Consider the following 17,148-nt stretch of genomic DNA (forward strand, 5'->3'; position numbering starts at 1 on the left):
AGGATTTTCTTTTCTCAACCTTTTAAATCCGTAATCATTTTCTGTAACTGTCTTAATTTTTCTGTAATCTTTTCAAATCCGTGCCCATGTTAAATCTGTAACCAGGGGTACAAATAAACTAACCCCATTAAGCAGAACAACAGTTGGAGCAAGTCAATTTGCTGCCTTGTAATTCACAGGTCAGAAGAAATATAAGGAGGGTGTTTTATAAAGGAGAGAAACTCCTACAATGCTGTTAAGCAACTCCTCAGCACTCTTTCAAACCTCTATACAGTCAAGCATTATGCTCAAAACATCAACCAGGCCGCGTGGCTTAGCCTCTTGTTTGCTTTTGACGTGTTGCATGGAAAAGACGTTTAAATCTTTGAACGCAACAAAGGATTCACTCTGCACGAGAAAGGAGGAGTATCAGAATAAGTGAGGAATGTAAATTACTGCACGAACCGGTGCCAAAACAAGCCATTACGTCATCAGGTACAAATTAAGAAGCCGGCCTGTGTGAAGGCTTGAGGTTTAATGGCAGCTGGATGGACAATTGCCTGGATTCTCTCCGAAGCATAGGGCATATCAGAAAAATAGCAAGTCCATTAATCTCCAGCACATGCCTATGACAGCATTTGGAAAAAGTGAGACAGAAAAGATGCCAGAATCCAGTATTTGGTGCCAGCTGTTGAGTGAAGCAGATGTGCGGAGGTAAAGTCGCTTTAGAAGTTCCAGTAACAGACAGCAGTATCAGTAACACTCTTGAGAAAAACTGTTCATTCCAGTTTTTGGCTACAGAATGACTGACTATATGAGAAATCCACAAACTGGCAGGTTTGGCATATTTTATCAGCAAATGAAAAACAGGCAAGTCACGGGTGATAATTAAATAAAAAGAGTCACAGTTGCTAAATGAATAAGGATATTTTTGCCCTTACTCTGCTTAAATGTGAGATGGAATATATATAGGAGCAGAATGCTGACTATTCACTGTTAGAGGTCACAGGTCAGGTCAAATCTCCAATCTATGTGCCAATTAACCCTCAACGGCAATATTATTGTAATTATTCAGCTTGGTGGAATTTATAAACGAGTTACATATTTTGTTAATAATTTAGTCACTATTTTGAGATCATTTATTACTTTTCTTCCAGCTTCCCCTCAGACACATTTACAGATGTGGGTTTTTACAATTATTTGATTGATAAGTTCCCCCAAATCTCCTTGGCCTAGATGGCAAGTGATTTTAGCAGCAGAAGGAAATCCTGACAAACATACGGATGGATGATATTGTGGTAGAAGCTACTAGAATATTACGATGGAGAAGGGGGACAGCACACCTCTCCATCCCGAAGCAAAGTCGGCCCATTCCATGCCCGCCCCGCAGTGTGGCATTTCCCCCACTGGGGACGATGTCCTGCCCTCGGGAGCTGTTTCATCAGTCCCTGCCAACAGGGCATTAGTGGGCACTGCCAGGACTGCAGCCAGCCCAATGGGTCCCAGAGCCAGGAAGTCCAGAGTCTTTGGCAGGAAGAGTCTGGGAGTAGCAAGTTTAATGGTGCAGGCATTCAGAAAGAAAAGGGCTTTCCAAGTTGGGTGGTGGTGGTGGTCGTGGGGTGCGGGGGGGCACCTCCAAGATCTACAAAAGGAAGCCCCTAAAAATAGCATTCCCAATTTCCATCCCAACCCTTTGAATTTTGTTTTAAGTCGGGCAGCCCACTCCTGCCTGACTGCCCACACCACCCGTTTTATGGTGTGGTCAGTGTATTTATCAGGGACAGGTGGCTCGATGACAAGACCGATTGACCCTTGATTAGCTATTTAAAAATGATAATGTATTCCATATGCTGGTTTTGGTGCCTGCCTCCCCGCCCCCCCCCCCCACTCTTCCCCTCCATTATGGGGGTGAGCTCAGGGATAGGCGGGAAGGTGGTGGCAATTGCCCTATTTTACGTGCACACCCCCCGTCCCCACCCTCCATGAAAAACGCAGCCTGGCAGGAGCACATAAAATGCCGCCTCGGACTGAGCCGAGTGGGATGCACGTGCTTTGTTAAAGCAAATGTCAGGTTCCAGAAGTCAATTCATTTTCAAATGGTTTCTGCCACAGAGGGTGCTATTTAATGAAACGTCTATTTTCTGTTGAAAGGGAATGAATCACAGAAATTATCCTCCTCAAAAACCTCCACCACATACTATTGTCTTTTGCATCTTTGTCCAGTATTTGTAAAGACAGCAATAACTCCATAGGCAGAGAAAAAAAACAAAGGCTCATTAGTGGTCAGTGCAGCAAAGTGACCAACAATCTTCCCGACAGCTTTCGTGTCATTCATAGCTTAAAAGCAGCTCTGAAAACGTAAGTATTTTGCTTTTCTATTATTACAGAAAAGCACGTAAATGACCTTTAGGTTTGTATGTCTTCTCCCCGTTTCTGAAGCAATGAGTCGAGATTAGCAAGCAGAAAGACAGCAGTACAAATTTCCGCCATAAGGTCTTAAAAAAGAAATTCCGGTGAAAATCTGTTTTGTGAAACCACGCTCTATGAAAAATGGTTTTATGAATTCACTAGTTGAAAAATACTAATTGAATTCTCAGACTAAAGCCACTTGAAATCACAGTCAAAGATGGCTTCACATTTGCATCACTGCACCTTCCACATTCCTAGGCCACTAAGTGAAGCCTATCTGTCTGCAAGAGCCCATCAACACAATTCCCTTAAGGGGACGTCCTCGCCACACTCACAGGCCACCCAGACTCTACTGGGAACCAGCATTAGACATTGTGGGCCCGATTCTCCCATCCTGACGCGCACGTTTTTTGGCACATCGGATTGGGAGATGCGTATGTTGGCCATTTAGCGGGATTCACGCATGCATTCCCGACACATGCACGTCTCCCACAGCCAGAAAGCAGGCGCAGTCGTGATGGCGCTGGAAACTGGCGGGAAGACCAGGTAAATGATTTAAATCTATTTTAAATGTGATTATCGGGCCTGGGACTGAATTCTCCGGGTCCGATAGCATCTCCCACCCCGCCAGGGGTATTTCACTCTGGCTGGCTTTAGAGTAGCTCCCCACTTGTGGGGAACCAGTGGGAGACCCCCACTGGAGTGAAAGGGGGGTAATCGGGGCCACCCAAAGGGGTCATGCGACAGGGGGTGGTGCCCGCTGGGCATGGGCACACTGGCAGTGCCAGCCTATGCCCCCTGGCACTGCCCAGAGGGTGAAATGCCCATGCCCAGGGAGCACCTTGGCACTGCCCACTAGGCATCAAGCAGTGCCAAAGGGGTGGGGTTCAGGGGTGAGACTCAGGGGACGGGGTTGGGGGCCCTGCTGCCACTCTGCAGATAGGATCGGTTGGGGCTGGAGGGAGGCCTGCGATCAGGGCTGGCCTGCCCCCCGGGAGGGTCTGCCTCCTGTTGGGAGGGGGGGGGGGGTGCTCTGCCTCCCATTGCGGGGGGGGGAAGCGGTCTCCCTCCCATTTTGGGGTGGGGGGAGGGGGGAGAGGCGGTCTGCCTCCCGATTTGGAGGGGGGGGGGGGTCTGCCTCCAGTTTGGGGGGGGTGGGCGGTCTGCCTCCCGCTTGGGGTGGGGGTGGGCGGTCAGCCTCCCGTTTGGGGGGTGGGGGTGGGAGGTGTCGTCATTGCTGGGGGGGGGGGGGGGGGCTGGAGATTGCAGTGCTCCGGGGGGGTGGGGAGGGAGCTGGTTCAGGAATGCTTGAGCGGGCCACGATCGGGCCGTGGGGGTGTCATGAGGGGCAGCAGTGCAGGGGTCCAGGGCTGGCCAGCAAATCGAGCTGACCAGCAAACTGCAGGCTGACAGGTCTGGGCCACTGCGCATACAGAGGCCCAGAACTGCCAGATTCTGGTGTCAATAGGCCCTGCACCCGCCCCGCCACCCCCCCCCCCCCCCCCAAACCCCCCGCCCCGCCGAGCTTTTAATGATATTCACAATTGTGACCTCTGCATTGCACAGAGTGTGGGAGATTCGCGTCTGAACTCCCACTGATAAAACAATCGCGAATTACACCATTTTTCCCACCAATTTAGCACTTAGAATTATTTTGGGAGAATCGGGCCCAATCACTTCATACAAAGGAGTCTGGTTTCGAGAAGAATAGCCAGCCATAATCCAAACAAGTTATAACTGTGAAACAGTAGGCATGACCATATTTAGATCATTAGGCAGCTGAGAGAGAAAGGACATGTGACAAGCCAGCTAACCCTTCGTGTGTTTAAGCACCTGTTTTTTCTGCAGATCTGCACAAGTTTAAGAGACATTGAAGAAGCAAGATTCCCCTGTGGCCCTCTCTCTTTCTCTCCAGACAACTTGCAAGTTTCAAAGCCAATCTGCTGATAAGTCACACCGCAGACAGAGATGTTAAAAAGATCTCGACCCCACAGCTACTATTTTCAGAAAGACAGATAAACCATTCAACTACATCTTTAAACCATTTCGACACTGACCCAGGAGAACCACCAAGTTCAGCCTGAACCCAGCTAAGTTATGAGCGTTCAACAGATGTATACCCCTTTAACATTACTGGACATTGCTTAATCTATCCTCCCACTCTGTAACCTGTTTGCGAGTGTGGGTACACACATTTTTTATTTCGCTTAAGTTTGGAGCATCTTTTATCATTTCATGTAGACCGAATTAAGTAATTTTTTAAAAACATCATATTTTCAAAAAGTTCATGTAAACCTGCCTGAGTGTGTCTACTTTATTCATAGGAACATTGGACGCAAGAGCAGGAGTAGGCCATTCAGCACTTTCAGCCTGCTCCGCTATTCAAAAATATCATGGCTAATCAGATTATGGGCTCAACGTCACTTTACTGTCCATAACTGGTGCTCCCTTATTTGTCAAAAACCAGCCTAACTCAGCCTTGAAGACATTCAATGACTCAGCCTTCACTGCTCTCTGGGGGAAGAGAGTTCCACATTATTCCACATACTAAAGATCCACTAAGTGAAAAAAATCCCTCATCTCAGTTTTAAGAGAAGGCCTTCTATTTTTAAACTGCGGCTGTAGTTTTGTTTATATTTTTAATCATTTATATTTTATTGGACAGGCTGAGCTTGTTTCCATTGGAGTGTAGAGGAATGTGGGGGTGACTGGATTGCAGTATAGAAGATCTTAAATGGTCTTGACAAGGTGGACATGGATTTCCTTTTCTGGGTAAGTCCGGAACTAGGGGGTACTATTTTAAAATTAGGGCTTGTTCCCTTCGGACAGAGATGAAGAGAATCTTTTGCTCTTAGAGTGTTGTGTGACTTTGGAACGCTCTTCCTCGGAAGGCAGTGGAAATGGAGTCACGGGAATCGTGGGGGTTGGACTATGCAAAGGTCCGCTGACCTCGGGCAGGATTTTCTGGTTTTGGGGCGAGCACGGCTGGAAAATCCCGCCCACTGAATATTTTTAAGGCAGAGGTAGAGAGATTATTGTTAGACAAGGGAATCAAAGGTTATCGGGGGTAGATGGGAATGTAGAGCTCGAAACACTAACAGATCAGCAATGATCTTATAGAATGGCGGAGCAGGCTCAAGAGGCCAATTGGCCTACTCCCGTGCCTATTTTGTCTGTATATTATAGCCAGAATCTTACCACTGTTCACGCAGGTGGGATCTTCCCATCCCACCGCAGTGAATGGAGATTTGGCTGGCTGCCAAATTCTCCGAACTCGCAGCAGTGGGAGCGTGGTGTGAACGGCCTATGTTTCAATAAGCTCACCTTTCATTCTTCTAAACTCCAACAGGTACAGGTCCAACCTGTTCAAACTTTCCCCTCAGCCTCAAAATGGATCGAGCGGACCTTTTCTGAACGACCTCGAACGCAATTATATCCTTTTTCACGTAAGGAGAACAAAACTATACACAGTGCATAAATAGTTAAACGCTCACTGAATTGGCAAGCATATCCTTTAAATAAAATGTTGAGGTCAAACGAGGAGTGGGAAATGAGGGGAGCCATTCAAACGCATCTCACCTGATTGTGACATCTGTTTTACAGATATTAATGGGAAGATCAAAGCATTCTGCCAAGTATTGGATCGATTTGCAAACAGGGACTCCTTTTGGAGAACCCCACATGAAAGGGCACAAATTGGGAATTAAGCATGCAAGCCCTGGATTGTGCATTCCCATTCATTGGGCAGGATTTTCTGGCTCCCATTGTGGCATGCTCTCCAGTGGCAGAGACGGCTCGCCGTTGGGATTTTCCAGTCCCGCTGATGTCTACCGCATTTTGCGTGGCCCGCCAGTCCCACTCATCATTTCTAACAGTGATAACAAATTGTACACGCTGAACTCCAAGCCTGAAATTTCAATATATATTTAACTGCACACAATCTCCGGCTCACACTTCTCGGTTCATAATAATTCAGTATAATTTCTGACCTGTCAGCTGGAGCTCAACACCCGAGCTGCAATGCTTTGCACAATATCTGGGTGTCTTGCATTTCAAAGGTTAAATGATCCAGCGTGCAGCTGTAGATGGTGCAGGGCTGCCTATTCACTCCATGGGGTGGGATTTTCTGGACCGCCTGCTGCTGGCATCATCCAGTCCCACCGAAGGTCAATGGGCCACTGAATCTCCCATGGTGGCTCCCACTGCCATGGGGCCAGAAAGTCCCGACCCATAAGTCACAACCTCAAAACGACTACACCTTTCACGGCAACTTTCCACATCCCCTCTGTTCTATCCTGCTCTCATTCTTTACACTGCTATTTAATCACTGACCCTTACATCATATCTCTTTGGTCTCCCTCCTCCTGAGATGTGCGGATAAGGTGGATTGGCCATGCTAAATTGCTGGGGTAAATGCATGGAGTTAGGGGGATAGGGCCTGGGTGGGATTGTGGTCAGTGCAGACTCGATGGGCCAAATGGCCTCCTTCTGCACTGTAGGTTCCTCTGATTCTCCCACAACTGTACCGGCTATTTAGCATTTTGCCTATTTCCTGCCTATACCATTCCAGTCTTTCCAGTCTCTCCCATCTATTTCCTTTCACTTTACTGGCCATTCCATCTCATCCTACACATTGCTGGAGCCAGGCTGGCCTGCACTCCCTTTGCGCTGGCTCCCATTCCTCGGCCTGCTATGTTTCTCCATTTTTACCTGGCTAATGCCTTGCCATGCTGCTTTGGCTTTCTATTGTTTTTCACCTGATGAACTTCAGGCTTGTTTTTAATCTGCTCTTTTTAATAAAGATGCCTCAGCGAGGTTTAATTCAATTTAATGAGGGATTTAGTTACAGACTGTGAGGATCTAAGCCAGCGGTTCCCAAAGGGTGCGGCGCGCCACACTGGTGCGGCGAGAGAGGATGGCAACTGTGGCGGGAAGATTCAAGGACAATCAAAGAAACATTTAAACATGGTTTAAACAAGCATTGTTTTATACTTTCTGGATGTCTCATGATCATATTATAAAGTAGTTGTGTTCTATGTTATGAATCAAGTGCTGCTAGTTGTTTTTTTTTGTTTTTGAATGTATTTCTTATCAATAAAAATTCGGTGTGGCACGAGCAAATTTTTATTCCGAAAGTGCGGCCCAGTGAAAAAAGTTTGGGAACCACTGCTCTAAGCCAATGAAATATGTTACTGGCAGTGTAAGGCCGTTTAACAAATAGATAAGTATCTTTGGCCAGAATCTTGCTGAGGTATCGAGGGTCTCGCCTGCTGGCTGGAGAGCTGGCAAGAGAGTCCCGCTGCCTCTTTTCAGGTAGGCCCGCTGAACCAGATGCCAATCAGGCAGTGGCCAGGCCAACACTAGTAGGAGATTCCAATCAAGGCTCTTCCCTCCACACTCTAGACTGCAGACTGCAGCATAATAAAACACTAAATACCTTACATACAATAGCACTGGATACATAATGAGCCAAGCACATTGTGGTGTTTAATATGGCGTACCTGAAAAGCTGCCTTTCCCCAGTGGGATTTACCTCAAACTATCCATCTTCATACTCTCAATTAAACAACTTCACCCCAGCCTCGCAAGACAAATTTCCAGCTCATTACACAAGAAGCATTGCTCACATTTTTAATAGAAAAGAAAGTGATGGAAGAAGAATGCAGATTAATGCTCCAGAAAGTAGACCGTGCCCCTCAAAGTGTGAGCAACAAAAAAAAACAGAAAAAAAAGATGCAATACGAGCAGAATAATTAGGCTAAAATTTCATAGCAATTAGACTGGGCGACTGAAATGGATGTGTAATTTAACCCGTATGGGTAAATGGAGTTTAAAATCCATACAACTCGAAAGCCAGTTAATGGCTTTGTAAAAGAAACCACTGGATCCATTAGCAATCTCTGGTTAGCATCAGTGAAAGGGAGATTTTCTGTTATGAATATCATTGAGAACAGGATCCACATTAAGAACAAATACATCTAAATCATGAAGTGAACATGCAGGATCCCCATTGGCACGCTCATTACATTAACGCAGAGATTAATATTTTCCCAAAAGTGCTGCCAGATGCCAGTTAAAACCTACACTCACTGAGGCGAGTGTGCGCACTCAGACACTATTATACTGCAAAAGGACTGGGGAGCTCAGGTTTGAAACTGTGCTCCCCACACAAATTAATCAATCGCCCATCGAGAGTTTGAGCCCAGGCCGACAATAGGCAGGGCTCGCAGTTTCAGCCCCTGGAGAAGGCAGCTGCTCCATAAATGGGGCAGGCAGGCGCGAATCAGCTGTGGAATGTGGTTCTGTCCCAGTCTTTTCATGATTCCAAACTCTGCCCCGAAGTGGAAACAGATTTTTCTTCTGTTCCCCCCCCCGCCCCCGCCCACCCCACACCCAGCCCACCCCCCACACACACATCTCACTCCCAGAGTGAGTTTCACCACAAGGTATAAAACTAGCAGGATGACAGAAAGTCTGCCAATGCGAAGTATGTCTGCATGAAGCAGGCACACCTGTGTGTCAGGGCAACCCCCAGTAAGTGATGCCCACAACTGACTGATAAACAGAGGTCTATCCATATATACAAACATGATCTGACGTGTGTTTGTATGGAATGTATTGGTCCTGTAGTATACTAGTATAGTACTGTGCTGAAATTCCTGGCACATCCATCATGGCAGATTTTCGGAAATACTGGAAATAACAGAGGCATCTAGCCTGTAAAAATAACTCCCAAATTGGGATTTGGGCAATGTGGGACTATAGCCAGATATCCCAGCACATTGTACGTATGGCTTCTCATTTCTGTGGTTATTTATTTCAAGATTAGCATGTGAAAATACAAGCATTCAAGTTAGGACCAGGCCACTTGGCCCTTCAAGCTTGCTCTGCCATTTAAATAAAACCATTGCTGACCTGATTGTGACCTTCCACCTACACTCGATAGCCTTTCACCCCTTGTTTATCAAGATTCTGTCTCGTTCCGCTTTGAAAACATCGCTTCCACTGCCTTTTGAGAATGAGAGTCCCAAAGACTCACAATCTTCAGAGGAAAAAACTTCTCATCTCTGTCTTAAATGGGTGGCCCCTTATCTTTAAACAGTGACCTCTAGTTCCAGATTCTGCCACAAGAGGAAACATCCTTACCGCATCCACCCTGTCAAGGCCCCTCAGGATCTTATATGTTTCAATCAAAGTCGCCTCTTACTCTTCTAAACTCCAGCAGATAGAAGCCTGGCCTGTCCAATCTCTCCTCATAAGACAACCCACTCATTCTTGGTATTAGTTGAGTAAAACTTCTCTGATATTAAGGCAGCATTTGACCAAGTGTGGCATCAAGGAGTCCAGCAAAACTGGAGTCAGTGGAAATCGGGGTAAAACCCTCCTCTGGTTGAAGTCATACCTGGTACGAAGGAAGATGGTTGTGGTGCTTGGACGTCAATCATCTCAGTTCCAGGACATCACTGCAGTAGTTCCTCAGGGTAGTGTCCCAGGCCCAACCATCTTCAACTGCTTCATGGACACCAGTCTATGTCCAAATGCAGCAAGACCTGGACAATATCCAGGTTGACAAGTGGCAAGTAACATTCATGTCACGCAAGTGCCAGGCAATGATCCTCTTCAACAAGAGAGAATTGAACCATTGCCTCTTGACATTCAATGGCATTACCATCGCTGAACCTCCCAACTACAGCATCCTGGGGGCCTACTCTTGCTCCTATTATATAGTGGAATGTTAACCTTTATAACTAGTAGAATATAAAGAGGAGAATATTTTGCTACAATTATACAAAGCCTTAGTTAGACCACAGATAGGGTGTTGCATACAATCTGGACACTGCCCCTTAGTAAGGATACACTGACCTTGGCAGGAACACAGCACAGATTCACCAAAATATTACCAGGGATCCAAGGGTTAAGTATGAGGCACAAGGTGTCAGAAGATCTGGAGTGAAAACCTGCCTGTTTCTCTGGAAAGAAACACACCGGTCTTCAGTCAGAACCTGACATTGTCATTTTTCGGGAAAATTCCTCCCATAGTCACAAAAAAAGGTGTTGCAGTTAAAATTTCAGTAAACTTTAACCCCCAGCATTGCCGAAGTCGACGTTAAAACACGGAAAATACCTGTGTGTAAAAACTCATCATGATTCTTTTATGAAGCAAGCGCTTATTGTAACTGTGTCCAGCAATCTGCCGATGGAGGACAGGTAGAAGTGCCAGGGCTCACCCACTCAAGGTGTTGCTGCTGATCGCTGACAAACTTAGCGAGGATTGGGGAAGGTCCCTTTGTTTCCATCTTGAGGACCACAAACGGGGGGAGCACCTATCGTGGATGCTATCTCCAGCCCAGGCCGCTTTTATTCCATTGGCCTGACACAACTTGAATGGAAACATAATTTGATCCTGACCTAAATTCCAGCTCTTCCACTCACCAGAGTTGAGCGGGAATGCCCCAAATGACGGAGCATTTCATCCCTCCCTGATGCCAGTTTTTGAACTCTTCAGCCTGTAAGACTTATCCCCAGCAAGCAGCAAGCTCACTGCACATTTGCAACACAGGGGAATCCCTGGCCATCTTATTAGTTCCCCGCACTTATGCAGACTGGTATTACAATAATCTAATAGAATACTCTGCTGCAGAAAGTCAAAATGAAATGCTTGCCCGTCATTGAATGGAATTCAAACCAGTCCGGTTTCTAGTTGCTGCAAATAGCTAGAGTCGTGTATCAAGTGTTTTACCTCGGCTTTCCGCAGCTTCCCTCAGGGTGGACAGGACGGCCGGCTTCAGGTTCTCAGCTAGAAATCGTCCCTCCAGTCCTGGGAAAAGAGACCTAATGAAAAAGTCAAAGCATGGATTGGTGTTTAAGCAAACTGTTCCCACTTGTGTGTATAGGCAACCGACCTCCAAAATCATGTCCTTTCCTCACAGCCAAACAAACTGTGCATCGCACTGCAACACCGACCTGTTTCACCACAAAATGGTTTCACGGTCATCATTAGACATTTTATTCCAGCTTTTGACCGAATTCAAATTTCAGCATCTGCCGTTTCGGGGGTTGAACCTGGTCCCAGGTCCCCAGATCTTGTTCTGGGTTTCGGTATTGTTATAATGTAACCAATGATAACATTGGAATCTGTTTTAATGTAACCAATGGTAATATGCTCTGAGGGTCAGCTGACCAACTGACCCAGTAGACAATGTAACCAATGGCAAAATGATGTGGTGGTCAGCTGACTCAGTATAAATAGAAAGCAGATGGGCTTGTGTGGCCCAAGTGGTGGTGTAATGAAGTTTCTTTATTAAGCCTTTTTCTTTGATTTACTTTTAAGGCAAAGATAGATTTTTGATCAGTAAAGGAATTAAGGGTCATGGTGAGTGAGTGGGTGGGTAAGTGAAGCTGAGTCCACAAAAAGATCAGTCATGATCTTATCGAATGGCGGAACAGGCTCAAGGGGCCAAATGGCCTACTCCTGCTCCTAGTTCTTATGTTCTTATGTAGGTAGTAAATCTTGATGTGTGAGCATGAGAAGGAGAGATTACAGGTCATTCAACCTTGGAGAAGATATCACAGGTTTGGCTAATCTCCATACAATTGTATTTGCAGCTAGATAGTGAGCAGGAGCACACTGCATACACAGCCAATTGGACAGCTTTCCACTCGCTCCACTACACCTTTGTGAAGATCAGCTCAGAACAGCGATCAAACCTGGGAATCCAGGCCTGTAAACTCAACATCTCACACTGTTATTTCTCTATCAACTTTGCCATTGTCTTTCATTCATTGCACAAGAGCAAGTGTTGAGAGATTACAGCAAACCCTGTATTATCTCCACCCGGGCTTTCCTTAGCAACCTGGGATGCAAGATATCCGGACAGGCCGAATTATCCAGGCTAAGCTTTGCCAGAGCTTATTAACTAACACGACCACTTTTTGCGCATCTGCAACAAATTGATTGTTGTTTATCAGCTGCCGCACTCAGGAAACAATCCAAAATCCTGTACCCCTGACACATTAGCAAAGATGTCTCTTGCAACATGTGTCAAACCTCTTTAGCCGTTCTCTTCCAACCAGTGCATATGGTTAACGCCCCAAAAAATCAAAACTGGCCATTCAACTCTGAATCCCACCCACCCCCCCTGCCGCAAACTTAAGTATCAATGATATTGGTTAACAATAATCCCCAATTTATGTCATTATAACAAGAAACAATGCTGAATTGTTACCTGGGATGATCATCCGTGGTAATGTAAATGGCATCCTTATCTGCTGAGGAGGAGTCAAAGGAAATGAAATTGCCATTCTGTAGTGGAAGCAGTTCCAGTCCAATCAATTCTCCAAAGTTGTGATCAGTCAGCACGTACTCCAGAAGCTGAAGTTTCTCCTCTGCGCTGCCGCGATGCCTGAATTTCCGAATCACCTGCCGTACCAGTGCAGGACTGACCCTCTTTAGGCTCTTGGCATCTGGGCCGTAGGCCTGTATAGCATTGAAGACGTTTTCAGGCACTCGGGCTATCTGCACTCCTGCCTTATTGAGGAAGTCGAGAACGGTCTCCGTACACTCTTTGCCATTGTCCATTTCACAGAAATAAACCAAGTCAACTTGCACCCAACGGTTACTCATCGAATAGATTACGGGATGCTGAATCAGTTCCTTAAAGAGAGGCTCCAAAATTGGTTTCCAGTGCACTCGGATCTTGCTGATGTCAGGCCACACTTTGTGGATGGCCTCCGGAGTTAACGGAGAATCCTGATCCTTTTCCGCTTGCATTCGTTTCACAGCTTCTAGAACCAGGGTGGCGTAAGTCTTTGGAACAACATTATTAATAAGGAGCTCGTTCCACAGAGCAGCAGGGTCTCTCCACTGGTCCACTTCCCTCCACTTAATACTCCTTCTGTTATCTGTTAATCCAAAGAAGCCACTGATGTGCACTGGCAGACCAGTCTTGCTTTCTTCACCGGGCGGTAGAGGGAGGAAGCAGAACGCTCGGCCCACGAACTCAGGTACCGCTCCTTTCACCTCCTCACTGCGCAGGAGAGGCATGGCAATGGCAATGTTCGGAATGTACTTCAAGTCTTCAGCCAAACAGTCCAGCTCATTGCACATCCCTCGGCCACCCACACTGTTGCAAACGAGCCAAGACATTTCTTCTACGTCTTTTGAAGTTACATCTTCAGTCACGATGTTTACATGGTAGGTCACACACGTCACATTGTTGCTCGGAATATTATTGCAGTAGCGATCTGCAGCAGTCCTTAGGATCTTTAAGGAGTTTGGCCTCTCGTGTTTGAGCTCTTTGCCCTCAGAGGCCGTCACTCTGAAGAGGATTCGCTCTGTGCCATTGGACTCCCGCATGTACAAAGTCACGCTCTGCACGTTCTTCAGAAAAAGTAGAAGAGAACTCGCGTCGGCTTTGAATGACTCAAACAGCTCAAGAATTTTATCTTTATTGTACAGATTGTTGCTTACATAGGATGGTTTCTTGCGGAGAGGGAACCTGAAGATGGTACCAGGAAAAAAGCCATCTTTAAATGTTTCTTTGGTGCTGTCAAAGATTCCGACATATGGTGCAAATTGGTCTGGGTGCTCATTAATCTCATCGCGATCGTCTGTTAGATTCCAACTTTGACCCGATTCGTGGGAACCAAAGAGAGATTGATGGGGATCCAATATTCCAATTTGAGTCCCACTAAATATGCATGGTGCATCTGCGGAGAAAAAAATACTCTTCAGGATTCCTTAGTAAATCATTACAGAGTAATACATTTATGTATGTAAATAATTGTGGCAACCACTAACGGACATATACAAAATCAAAATACCACAGAAGCTGGAAGTCCAAAATAAATCTAAAATCCAAGACAAAAATAAAGTTCTGACTTGAAACGTCAACACTGTTTCTTACTCCACGCGGTATTAGTTACTGGCAACATCTTCTGTTTCCATTATTACTGTTCATTTGCTCCATGGTGCCATTATCTCTGATCAGCAGCACAGTTTCACCTCCCGTGCACAATGAGGGAAGTTACTGAGCAGCATAGTAATCCCCTGCTTGTTACTACAATGGAGAGGGCCTACATTGCTGGGCCTCTTCAAGCCCTCAATCCGTCACACGGCAGGCTCAGCCTGGCAGGGGAACCTGGTAGGGTTAAGAGAGCAGATCAGGCTCCAACCATGTTTTATGGACAAGAAGGTGCCAGGGCAAGGGGGGGGGTGAATTAATTTAAATTGCTCCTTTCACCACCCATTCATAAACAGAACTGTTTCGATTGGTTTCTTTCTTTATAAGCAGTGGCGTATTTCCCAACCCCTCAGTTTTTGTGTGATCGAATTTCTTATTAATAACCCTACAGAAAATTTGAGATAGGGTAAACTCAAAGGGTTAATTTATTGCACGCCTTCAAAATGTGAAAGGGGGGTCACAATGTCACCTCCACACTCAGACAGTAAGGAGATAAAGAAAAGATGGATTTTCATTACAGAGATCACAGAGGAAATACATACTGGTTCATGTGGATTCCAGAATCCAGAAACAAAGCCCAATGAGGTATCCCTTCACAGAGGTCAGGGAAGGATGGAAGGATGCACCGACTACCATTGTAATATAAATCACTTTTTCAGTGGTGTTTACTGCACACAATGGAACAGACACTCAGAGATGAATCAGTTTGGTAGGCAATGGTAAAGAGCTTCCAGCAGAAGTACAACAGATGGGGCCAGATGCCCAACCAGGGCCAGAGCTGCTTTGGTGTGGCCTGTTTGCCAGCTGGTAAGGCAGCAGACAGACTAAGCTATTCTACCCACAAAGACACTATTCAGTTGTTCAGCAAGCCAGGGGCCCAGTTCACATCATCCCCACCCCTTTACTCGATCTCCAACAAAGGTTGCACATCCTTCATTTGGGATACAACTGCCATTTAAAAATTGTTAAATATCTCGGCCATTACAAATTGAAGAAAGGTTGTGGGGCTTTTTGCCTTCACGGACCATCAATCTTCTTCTGACCAGCTTGGGTTATTAAATATAGGGGGCTTTGTATAGTGAAGTTGTAGAGTGTTGTCTACAGGTGGATGGACAGTCATTAGTGGCTCTTCAGAGATAATGAGTTGTGGATTTTCCTTAAACTATGATGAGTAGTTAAGGGTCACAGACAGACATAGGTTCAGCCAATTTAAGGATTTTGTTCAGTTTTTAAAATTTGAGAAATAGCAATGAGGAAATCCAAATACATTTGACTAAAATTTTCAGGATGAGGTCTTTGGCCCTTACATTGGGTCACCTGGACCCAAGCTGCATATTTAAAGAGTGACGCATTGGCTTGGATCAGGTATCCTTGTCAGCTGGAATTTAAAATGGCAGGAACAACATGGAGAATCTCTCCCTCCCCAGTTTTACTGACCACCACACAAACACTCACACACTCCACACATACCCAACACCCACAAAACCCCCCACACCCACAACACCAACACCCCATCCAATACCCCCCACACCCCACCACAACGTACATAACACCCTCCACACCCCACCACAACATACATAACACCCCCCACACCCCACCACAACATACATAACACCCCCCACACCCCACCACAACATACACAACACCCCCCACACCCCACCCACACACTTCGGTTTTCACCAGGCTTCACCCTCGGCAGTATTTCATCACAATAGCTCCCTAGTTTTCCAGGCAACTTCAAGCATTCCATCTCACATTCACTGCCACCAGGTTTACACTCAACAGATTTCATGAGACCTCAAAGTGTCAGAGACTCATACAGGCAAGTCAAAATGAGGCATGATTTTACTACAAACATGACCATTTGCTTCTTAATACCATGTTTCCACGGATACGTTGATTTGTTTTCCTAATTCCCATCCGGATGCTGCAGCTGGGTGCCACCTCAGGGCCAATGTTTTGAGGTAATTGGTTGGCTGCTAAAAAGATAAATGAGCCTCTTGGGACTGATGAGGCCTTTGTCTTGTTAGAGTCCAGTCTTGAAATCACAGTCAGTTTTTCTGGGCCCAAACTTGAGTAACATTTTGCAAGAATTCACCAAGCTGACGCGACAATAGCAATCAGCACAACAACTGAGGTCATATAAAACTGGATATTAAGAATCATTTTGATAACAACAATTTATATTTATATAGTGCCCCTGGTGACGAAATGGATGAGCCATATAAAATGCCGTGGGCTTCAGCAGAACCAGGAGATCCGGCCAGTGCCAATGGCAAGCCACCCTCCGCCACGGGAAAACACACCGCATGGGGACTTGGAAACCCCAGCCATTAGTTAAGATGACCAAAAGCTGAGTAATGGGGAAGTTTTCGAAGAGTGTCTTAAAGGAGGTGGAGAGGTGTTATGACCGCGGCAAATGAAGGCATGGCCGCCAATGCTGGAGTAAATAAAATCAGAATGTTCAAGAGATCAGAGTTAGAAGAGCACTGGTATTTTAGAGGGTTGCGGGGCTGGAGGAGATTACAGAGGAAGGGAGGGCAAGCATTTGTAAACAAGGATGCAAATTTTTTACAGCAAGATGATGCTTGATTGGTAGCCTATTTAGGTCAGCGAGCACAGGGGTGAAAGGTGAATGAAACTTAGGGCGTAATCATACTGGCCATTCACGCCACCTTCCCGCTGCAGTGAGGTCGGAGAATCTGGCACCGAGACAAATCTCCATTCATTGCAGCAGGATGGGAAAATCCCACCAGCCTGAACGGTGCTAACATTCTGGCCATAGTGCGAGTTAAGA

The 17,148-nt window shown here is 46.0% G+C and overlaps 1 protein-coding gene across 2 annotated transcripts in view; it reads right to left on the bottom strand.

The window, feature by feature from the left end:
• Positions 1-17,148, bottom strand: part of sacs (sacsin molecular chaperone) — a 93,252-nt gene that overhangs the window by 46,788 nt on the left and 29,316 nt on the right. For both annotated transcript variants that reach the window (XM_078222143.1, XM_078222141.1), the window contains exons 7-8: positions 12,615-14,097; positions 11,129-11,220 (exon numbers count right to left, since the gene is read on the bottom strand). In XM_078222143.1, the coding sequence (XP_078078269.1) occupies positions 11,129-11,220; positions 12,615-14,097 (1,575 nt within the window). The remainder of the gene's footprint in view (positions 1-11,128; positions 11,221-12,614; positions 14,098-17,148) is intronic.

Source organism: Mustelus asterias, chromosome 10 (assembly GCF_964213995.1).
Source record: "Mustelus asterias chromosome 10, sMusAst1.hap1.1, whole genome shotgun sequence".
Taxonomy (NCBI): Eukaryota; Metazoa; Chordata; class Chondrichthyes; order Carcharhiniformes; family Triakidae; genus Mustelus; species Mustelus asterias.